The sequence below is a fragment of the Poecilia latipinna genome, unplaced genomic scaffold (assembly GCF_001443285.1).
Source record: "Poecilia latipinna isolate Pla-1442-1.1 unplaced genomic scaffold, P_latipinna-1.0 Scaffold1390, whole genome shotgun sequence".
NCBI lineage: Eukaryota > Metazoa > Chordata > Actinopteri > Cyprinodontiformes > Poeciliidae > Poecilia > Poecilia latipinna.
The window spans coordinates 83,235-93,754 of record NW_015114006.1 but is presented as its reverse complement, the minus strand read 5'-3'; the positions used below and the strand labels follow the sequence as shown (position 1 = coordinate 93,754).

The 10,520-nt window shown below is 40.3% G+C and overlaps 1 protein-coding gene across 1 annotated transcript; it reads right to left on the bottom strand.

The window, feature by feature from the left end:
• Positions 1–563: 563 nt before the first annotated feature.
• optn (optineurin) lies at positions 564–10,458 on the bottom strand. The gene is made up of 13 exons (XM_015056556.1): positions 9,548–10,458; positions 6,127–6,255; positions 5,839–6,026; positions 5,580–5,723; positions 5,137–5,321; positions 4,445–4,535; positions 4,247–4,362; positions 3,994–4,143; positions 3,402–3,486; positions 3,166–3,324; positions 2,429–2,571; positions 2,209–2,291; positions 564–2,105 (listed from the first exon to the last, which is right to left on the bottom strand). Exons 2-13 carry the CDS (start codon positions 6,245–6,247, stop codon positions 1,996–1,998), a joined length of 1,575 nt encoding a protein of 524 aa, XP_014912042.1. The 5' UTR covers positions 6,248–6,255; positions 9,548–10,458; the 3' UTR covers positions 564–1,995.
• Positions 10,459–10,520: the final 62 nt, after the last annotated feature.

Sequence of the window (10,520 nt, the reverse complement as noted above, 5' to 3'; positions counted from 1 at the left end):
ATTTTAGCTTAACAAAAAGTACATTTTAAATGGGACAATATTTAAGTTAATTTTTAAAGGGTGGATGTGAAACATTTTTGTGCTAAAAATAATTGCTAATAAATTACTCTGGCATTTTTGTTTTCTGGACCTTTTGTGATGCAAGAGTGGCCATAACAGCTTATGAAGTACTACAGGGATCTGATTTAATTTGCCCATTCACCAATGCGTATTCTCATTTCATTTTAAAGCCTAATAATTTTTGTCTAAATATGTACATTTTACAAACCTCTTATTTTATTCTCAAGATGTTTATTTCCATTGTATTATTTTTTAATTTAAAAATGTATCTGTCCCCTCTATTGTATCTTCACATGTAATCTTTGCCCAAAACTTTTCTCCTACTGACTCCCATTATTACAATATATTTTTGATATATGGCAAAACCCCATTTATTATAAAGCTATCTCCATGACTACCTATCTAAACCTTTGGCTTCAAAATAAAAGAAAAACTAAACAATAAAAAAAATCTATATCTAAAGAAAAGCTAATTGTTAACTGTAAATCATGATAAGGTAAAACTCAGACAGAAATTCTCTCATTTTATTAGATTTTTTTTCCCATAGAATTCCAAACCTTTAAAACTTACAAGGTATACAGAACTGACAGTTTCCTGGATATTCATAAACCGATCAAATATATTATGTTCTAATTACAGAATTTCTTCTGCTTAATAGAAAGAAAATATGTGCCTTCATATTACCCATCCTCTCCAGACTGACAGAAAATCCAATCAGGAGCTTAAATGATGATCAGAGACTCCATAAAATCTCAAAGCATTTAGAAATGCATACTTGGTACCATGGTAGGACATGTCCGCCATGCAGATTTACATTTTTTCTCACTTTTCAGCTCAGATCGCGCAGAGATCACAAACCCCAAAACATTTTCTTATATTCTTTAACTGAACCTTATTTAATTGCACAACTAGGAGTGGTAGAATGTTTTCATGCAAAGCCAGGCTCCTGTGCGAACCCAGGCCAGTATTTACAAAAGACAAGTATGGTAAAAAAAAAAAAAAGGGGACCAAAAGATGGGAAAAGATTTAAGGTGACATCTATATTAAATTAGTAGATTAATATTTTTTTTTTTAGATTTAAAAGACTGTCCTAGCATAACCAGCTTCAATATATGGAATGCCTGAAATGCCAAGACAAAACGTGTCAAAAAAAAACCAAACAATAACAAAATAGCATGAAAGATTTCTACAGGGTAATTTTGAGACAGGATGTGGAGCAACGTGAAAACCAAACGTTTGACTTTTAGAAGGGGATTTCTGACGGCTATGGTCAATATTAAATATTGTGCCATAAGATGGAAACTGGCATGTGTGGCGATGTAAACCTTCGGTTTGCTTGTTTTACTACAAACACACAAGAAAAAAAAATCCACGCTAGTGTTTTGGCTCATGCTGTTCTGCACTGTGGAGCCTCTTCTGCTGCTCTCTCAGGTTTCAGTTGGCTGTAGAACAAACAGGAGCTCACTTTACATTTCCTAAATGTGACATATATGCTTCCTACTCGTGTCCTGCTATGATGAGACATTTTACAACATTTATGGTGATTTTATTTACGTGGCAAATTGATGGTTTTTTCACCTGCCTTTTTCAATGGCGCCAAGTTGTGATAATGTTGCCCTAAAATCTATACATTCTGAGAAAGATTACTTTTTTTTTTTACAAAGTGAACAAACTAAAACAAAAAATAACAATAATAATATAAAAAAGAGGGTTTATTTCCAGCTGGATTTATCAAAAGCCAACTGTTGGGATTGGCTGGTACGCACTTTTTCAACCCCCAAACTACAGCGGGCCTGGATCGATGAAGCCTCTTTAGACTTCCATCCAGAAACTATGAGATCCTTGGATCCTACATGATAGGACACAGGGAGGTACAGTATGGGCGAGAGCAGAGGAAGACTTGGGTAAAGGTGCTCCTGGTGAGGTGAGGAAGGTCTAGTTGATGCAGTCCATGATGTGGATCTGCAGGGAGTCCAGGTCTGGAAGGATCTCGTTGCATTTGGGGCAGGCGTGTTCAGGAATGTTGCCCTGGTTCCAGTCAGTACCTGAATCACACTCACACGTTAAGAACGCTCTCAGGGATTTTACTCTGTTAGCTATGTCAAAGGAAAATGTGTGGCTTTATCAGCAGAACTAAACTCAGCTTACCTCTTCCTACAAGACTTGCATCAGGCCCATGCGAGCCGGATGCAGTGGATCCGTGTCTGCGCTGCATTTCATTCAGAGAACGCCTGGAGGACAGTAAGAGAGGATCAGATACATCCGCTGGAGGTCATTGGGATTAAAGTGACCACAAGAGAGAGACAAAGTCCATTGTTTTTGCTGGGTGAGTTGAAAGCAGGGCGTCTCCTGTGTGAGCGTTGCGTACCGGCCCAGTGAGTCCATGTCCTGCTGCAGCTGCGTGTTCTGCTTCTTAATGAACTCCAGCTGCGCAGCCAGGCGCTCCTTCTCCTCGTGCAGCTTCTCCCTGGCCGCTCGCTCCGCGTAGAAGTCCGAGGAGTACACCTCGGCCTGTGGGCCGGGACAGAACCGAAACTGTCAAACAGGCTTTAGAAAAAAACTACAAACTCAGGTCATCCAGTCACTTTATTCTCAACAGGCTTTCCAACTAGAAGGAAGACAGTCTGGGACTGGGGAATAATTTGCTCGATAGTTACTAATCATCCCCCTCTTCATTTTAGTTTCTGTTTCGTTTTGTATTTGGTGTGTCATCCTCTAGTCTGCAAAGCAGGCAGTGGATTAAACTGGGAAAAACCAGCCTCTGTTTGTCACTCTCCACCATGGCGGTTATTATTTAAATAAATCTATTTTTTGGACCCGCTGGTTTTCTGTTCCAGGTTGAAGTAAAAAAAAATTGCTGCTACACTTGGAAATGTAAAAGTTTTGCTTGCGCCATTAAAAACAGCGTTTATAATAATTATTATCTTTTTATTACTGCAAAAAAGAGATTAACTCACAGGCCAAAAAAAATGACAATAAACAGCTGGTGAAGGGCGTGGCCTATCGACTTTGGTCTATGGATTCGTCCAATCAGCATGGTAGCTGGTACGTTCACATCGCCGTGTTTTCCTGGGTTCATTTTGTTTTCTAACCACATGCACCAACCTGAGCCTGGAACACAGAGATGGTCTCCAGCTCCTTCTCCTTCTGGAACATCTCCTGCTTCATGTCGTCGATCTTGTTCTGCTTGACGGCCAGCGCCTCCTCTGCAGCGGTGAGCCGTAGCTGCAGGTCCTCCACCAGGTTCCTCTCCACCATGTGGGACTGCAGGGCAGCGCAGCATGTTGGCATTTGGTCAGAGGAAAACCAGAAAACACCAGAGTGACCCTCTGAAAACACACCTCCTTTCTCTTCTTCTCCTCTTTGAGCTCGTTGTAGTCCTCAAACAGTTTGGTGTACGCGTCCTTCAGCTGAGCCAGGTTGTTCCTGTGAGGAAGAGGAAGGAGCAGGACCATCTGGATGAGTCCAGAACGTTTTACAAACAACTTCATGTTGGGGTTGAAAAACGTCTCACAATATAAGCATTTTATATCAGTCCATATTGATAATTATTGATAATTAATGATTACTTTTTTGTTTTAAATATCTGAAATACTCAATTCAGCTCCCTCTATTTCTGCTACCTGCTTTTAGAAGTTATATGTTTTTTAGAAATACTTCTCTGTAAATCAGCTCAGGCTCGATCAGATTGGCTGTTTAACTCGTGAACATCCATTTTCAAGTTTTGCTGCAGATTTTCATTAGGACTTAGATTTGAACATTAACTAGGCCAATCTAACCACTGCCACTCTTAGTTGTGTATTTATCGTCAGTCTTGCAAGTCAGTCTGGACCTCCATCGACTCTCTCCAGCTGGACTGAAAGCATCCCCACAGCATGACACTGCCATCGGCCATAGCAACGGCCCGTTTGTGTGCGGCTGGTCTGCACCAACCTGTCGTCGTCGGCCTTCTTCTGCTCCAGCTGGCCCTGCGCCTGCAGGCTGCCCAGCTGCAGCTTCAGCCGCTCGTTCTCCGCCTGCACCGCCTGCTTCTCCAGCAGCTGGGCCTTCAGCGTGGCCACGTCCTGCTCCACCTCCCGACACCTGACACACACACACACACACACACACACAAAGTGGTCATCTTTCTGTTGTTTGTGTCTGTTTTCTAGTTGTGATGCACACAGAGTTAGCATAGCAGGCTAACCTGTCCTGCAGGTTCTTCTTCATGCCTTCGGCTTCGTCCAGCTTGCTCTGCGCCTGCTGCAGGTCCCGGAACAGCGTCCTCACCTGAGACTTGAGGTTCTCCACCTCAGACGCCGCCTGGAGCAGAGGACAGTTTAAACACAACCTGCTGCTGCTGGAGGAAATGAATAAACACACAGACACACACACACACACACACCTTCTCCTCCTTGGCAGGGTCTTCCTTCACCTCCGTCTGGGTGGTCTTCATGGTTTTCTCCACTTTATAGTTCTTCTCCAGATCCTGGATTCTGTTGGATAAAATCAGACATTCTGTAGCAAAAGAAACGTGACGATGTTTTGTGTTAAGTCCTTTAAAGGTTTCTCATCACATTTTTTATCATTTATCGGAAAAAATGTCATCTTTTAATTCATCATTGTCATGATTAATTTGAATTACTGATGATAAACCTAAAACAAAATCGACTGTATGACTGGAAAGGCTATATTTGCGATCATCAACAAATATCAGCAAATTATAAAATATGATTAAATACAATTGCTGTGCTCAACTTAGTGAAATAAATCAAATTTGTGTTAAGTAAATGGTACGAAGAAGAAGCTTATTTCCACTGTAGGCACAAAAAAGAGGAGTAAATTTACACAAACAATTATGAGATTAATTTGAGAAACTTTCTAGAAAATATTGGACTTTTGAAAAGTTTTAGACTTTCAAACATGGAAAAAATGTGACTTTTCAAACTCGGAAATTTCCAAGTTTGTTCTAGAAAATCATGCAAAACTATCACCAGAAAAATAAGTAATAATATATATTTCTCATCATAATCTTTATCATCATCAAAATAGTACCGTTATATTGTGATCTAATTATCGGTCCACATGGTTCTGTACCTGGCAGTGCAGACCTGCAGCTCGCTCTGCAGCTGCTCACATCTCTGGCTCTCGTTCCTCAGCGACTGCAGCAACCGGCTCACCGTGGCCTCCTCGTTCTCCTGCCGCGACGTGGTCATGCTGAGGTCGGGGCGCCTGATGCGCTCCGAACCGCACGTTTGGTTCACGTCTTCCACACCTGCATCCTGAGCCGGGACACGGTGACACATCAGGATTTTCCCACACATGTCGTAATAGCACTTTTTCCCCCAACACAATTTTCCCGGCTCCTCAGTTCTATTAGTCCGTTTTTAAAGTCCAAGTAGAAAACTTCTAAATTTATGGTTGGATGGATGAAACTGTGCAGGAATCATTAGTAATAAATCAGTTCCTGTTGTGTGAGTGACTGGGTATGTCACTGTGTGTGTGTGGGGGTGTGTGTGTGTGTGTGTGTGTCTCCTCACCGACACCCTGATGATCTCGATGAAGGAGTCCTCCTCGGCTCCCTGCTCGGCCTTCAGCTGCAGCTCAGAGTTCAGGGCCACCAGGTCGTTCTTCTCCGCCTGCAGACGGGCCACCTGGGCGCGCAGGGCGTCGACCTCCGCGCTCTGATTGGACCACACCGTGACACACGTCAACAACATGACCCCCGATACGGTCTGACTGCGGCTTCGGCTGGGAGACAGCCGGCAGAAGGATGAAACAAGTGGGTGTGGTCCTGACCTGAGCTCCGCCCCCTGCCTCCGGCCTCTTGCTGAGCTCCTGGTTCTGGACGGTCAGCGTCTCTATGCAGCGCCGGGCCTCCTCCAGACGCTTCTCCAGGAAGTCCTTCTCCTGCCGCTGCTTCTCCTTCCACACCGTCAGGCCCTCGAAGCGCTCCTTCATGGTCAGGTTGGTCTGACGCAGCGCCTCTGGTGGACGGAATGTGAAGCGCGAAATCTCAGCCATCGTGTGGCTGTGTTTCAGTTTCAGTGAACCCCGCCACGTATGAAGCCGTTTTAAACCTCTCACCTTTCAGGTCGCGGTTCTCCTGGATCAGGATGTTCATCTGCTGCACCGTCTCCTCCAGCGTGCCCAGCTGACCCGGAGGGCGGGGGACGTCTCCGTTCACCATGGGGCCTCCTGACGCCATGCTGCCAACTGGGAGGAGCCAGAGATTAGCAACGTTACGTCACTTCAACACCAAACATCTCAATAAATCTAAAAAAGATGATGTATACTTTCAATTAAAATAAAAGTTAAACGTTAGCTTGTCATATATTATTCCAATGGAGACGAGTTCTGGGTTTTTAATGCATTAAAAAATGATTGAGATGTTTTTACTTAGAAATTCTTATAAAGACTTCTGAATTGGGAAAAAAATATATAATCTATTAAACTTAGTTGAAAAAACCTTTATTTATTTTGGTAAAAGCTAAACATCCAGACAGCAAATGCAGAATTAATTTGAGGTGTTTTTAGATGTTAATCAGCTACTCTCAGTTGTAAAAATTATACTTTGTTGCTGTGGTTACTCATCATAGCTGTCCAAAAGTGAAAAGACAAACAAACAAACAAATAAACAAACAAAAAACAGGATCTAGAAGTAGAGGGAATAATTGTCCAAACATTAAAGGAATAAAAACCAAAAAAATATTAATAAAATTCTACAAAAAGTACAAATCAGAACTAGCTTAACAGAGCTACCGCAACATGTTGCTAACATTAGCGGTGCTATTCTAAGAAAACATGGAATTTGTTTTAACCAATAATAAACTGTGTTGATTACTGGTACAGAGGAACCAGCAATCAACTGGTTCCTCTGTACCAAAGGAACCAAACATATTAATGTTTTTCAAACATTAATATGTTTGAAAAACATATATATAAAATAAAGAAACCACAGCTTCCTGGTCGCCTCCCACACATGATGCTGCTCTTTAGCTAGTTGCCAGTGTGTTTTTTTGGGAGTGGACAAAGACAAAAACAGAGTCCAACTAAATAACATTAACTTTATTATAACTGTAATAATCTTAGTTTTATATCATTTTATCAGCAGTAATAATAAACAAAGGCTGCTATTCTGTACTATATAACAAAATCATGTTTTTGTAAATACCTCAATATTGTGAAGCCATTGTGGCATTTTTGCTCAAAGTTACGATGTTGAAGAACCTTACATCATCTTAAAGTAACAGGCGACAAAATTAGACCTAACATTTGAAGTTATTCATAATGAAAAAACAGACAGCTTTTCAATACTGTCAATGAAAAATAATAATAAATTTCAATATTTAGTTTTGAATGAATGGTTCAGATAGTAATGTTAATTCAGCAGCAGCCTGTTTGATAATAGTAATAGGAAAAAAAAAACATGTGGAAAAAAAAAACAATATAATTCCTTCTAGAAAAAAAAAAGAAAAAGAAAAGTACTCAGAAGTAACTGTCATTTATTGTATCTGGAAAATTCTTATCTACCACATTTAAAGTACAGCGTAAATATGAAAATGTCAGACGTCACAACACCCATGATTATAGTGATACAAATCTGCAGCACGCCAGTACGGTGTCCTACGTATCCCAAAAATGTTCTGCCTGAGACACACCTACCAGTTTACTAGACAAAGCTCAAAAGTTCCCCCAAACACTCAGATATAATAAACAGCTTAATGTTATCTTCCCCGTATTTTTTTCTTATTTTGAATTTCACACAGGCTTAAGCAAACACAGAGTTGAAATAAACTTGGTTTGGTTTTGCTTTTTTAAGATGTTAAGTGTTGGAATACAGCAGAAATCCACTTTGTTTTTGGCTTTGCTCTAAATAGCGTTAGCTCTACACAGATAAGCTAGCCTTAAAGAAAATGCTAAGAGAGCCATCTGCTGCTGGTGCTGATCATTTTTAACACACACAACCTTTTAACACTAAATCAGGGTAAAATAAAATCTAAACGTCCTTTAAAATTTGTGATATCTCCAAACGAGAATGCAGTCCCATCCACTACCACTTGGGGGCAGATTATTCTAAAAGTAAATTTTCCACATGGCTCCTCAACCAAAAAGAAAAATAAATGGTTTGACTACATTATTTTCCACAGTTTTCTTCATATATTCCCCAATATTTTTTTGCCAGATTTAAATTTGAACTCATTTCAGAACTTGCAACGATTATGGGATGCCTTAAGATCTATGCTTTTTAGTACACACCTGAAGCATTTGGGTCAAAACCGCATCATATTTGAAACTATTAATAACATCCATGCAAAAACAAAAAGGTTAATTCCATTTGAAGAAAAGTACCGTCAGAGCATGATGCTGCCACCACCATGTTTCACCATGGGTATGGTTTTCTTTTGATGATTTCTTTGTGGGCACAAGTTTAAATTTGGTTTCATCAGAGCAACATACACATTTACACAAAGTTCTGAAGTATCCCAGCCAGGTGTGGTTGTTTTGTTTAAAAAACGTCTACCCTTCTCCTGCTTGATACCTTTGTAGAATGACAGAATGTTGATCCTTTGTCACTTCTTTGGGCATCTTGATGCAAATGGCCAATTTTTTTATTTTTTATTTTTTTTAATCCTGATGGAACAGCTCAACTTTAACTACGATGAATATGATTCTCTCTAATTTAAGGCAGGTAGCAACCTAACAAGACTGAATGCGGTTTAAGCGTGTGAACACTTACATAATCAAGCTGCAGCTTATTATTTTCCAAAACCTTTTTTCCTCTAGCCGATTTATTTGCTTTTTAATTGAATTGTACAAAATATGTCACATCATGAGTGCAAAGTAAGACTTTTGGTATAATGACGGTGCTATTGATGATGCACGAAACATGTGCCTGTTTAAGCACTCGAGGTTATTTTTCTTACACGTTTTCAAGATTTGTTCTACCTATAAATGTTGGCGTTTAACAAGTTTACAATGGCGTTTTGTAAGTGAATAATGTAAAACATCATCGCCCTGATTAAGTGACTCAGCTCAGATGACCTAATCAGCTGATCGAGACACATTTCTTACAATAACAGAAGCAAGAGCTGGCATAATCGTCAACTGGCTTGACAAAAATGAACAATAAATAAGCAAACGGGTCCCAACAGAGTATTCAACCAATTATGTCACTGTAAACAATCAGTGTATATGCATAACTTCCTTATGACGCCGCAGTAAAAACACCAACTGGATGAAGCTACTTAAAACGAGCAGTATTTAAATTGTAGCCATACAAAAACCCTCTGCGGCGATAAAATAAATAAATGCCATAATTTTCTGATTTTATTTCACTGGGAAACGATATGTTACTTTCACTTTAATTAGGTCAGCCTAACATGTTTGCAACTTTCAGTTAAACACCAAAAAAAAAAGTTAGCTCTAAGTGAAACACGCGGTGTGGTTTGAGTAAAGCCAAACTGCGTCACAACAAAGCTAAACAAGTTTAAAGGGTTTAACTCACCTGCTTCCAGCTGTCGAACCGAATCTCAACACAACTATTCGTTCTGACAACACGGAGAGACTCAGAAAAGGGCCGAAATGAGTCAACCAAGCCTCTGTTGCCGAGGCTGGTTGGTGAAATCGTAAAGTTCCTTCCTGAGCGACAAAACTATAGTGGTTTCCGTTTGAGACTTTCAAAATAAAATACCAAATTCACACTCACAGGAATGCTAATACTTGGGGTGCTGGGTGCTGCGTGCTGTAGAGGTAGAGCGAGCCCCCATTATTCAGAGGACCGTCCTGGGTTCGATTCCCCGAACCTGGAACCTTTGCTAATCCGTAGAGAAAAAAAAAATTGTTAGCATTTGTTGTGAAATTGTGCAGCTTCACTTCCTGTTTAGATCATTGTGAACACTGCCAACTTCAGAGAACGGTGACTTGGGTTTTTCACAAAGGTTTCCGTTTCCTCTATATTGCGTTAAAGACCAGAGCGTAGATCTGACAGTGAACAGCGCCTCCCACAGCGACTGAGCGTCTGGTGAACGTCCATCAACATGCTATATATATCAGCGAAACTCTAACGTGAAGGTCACGTGGCAAGACATCAGCTGATAACGGGAAATCCCGACATTTGTCACCTTTAACTCACCCAGAGACATCTTGGGGGTTTCCCTTAATCAAAAATCGATTGATAAAAATAATATAATGTCCTGTTTTAAACAATAAATGTTCAAAGTTGGGTATTCAAGTTATATCTGGCTAGTCTATATGCCAGGTATAACTTGTACTTATGTACTTTTGGAATGCAAAAGTACATAATGCTGTTTTTTGTGTACATAAATAAAGGTGTAAATTAATAGATCTCAAAATGCGTTTTAAAGAATATCTGTCAGTCCAGATGAAGTCTTTCCTGTCTGTAGTTTGACACATCAATATGGGTGTGATAAGCTAAAAGATGGGCCCAAGGGAGTAAATCCCATCTCATTATTGGGGGG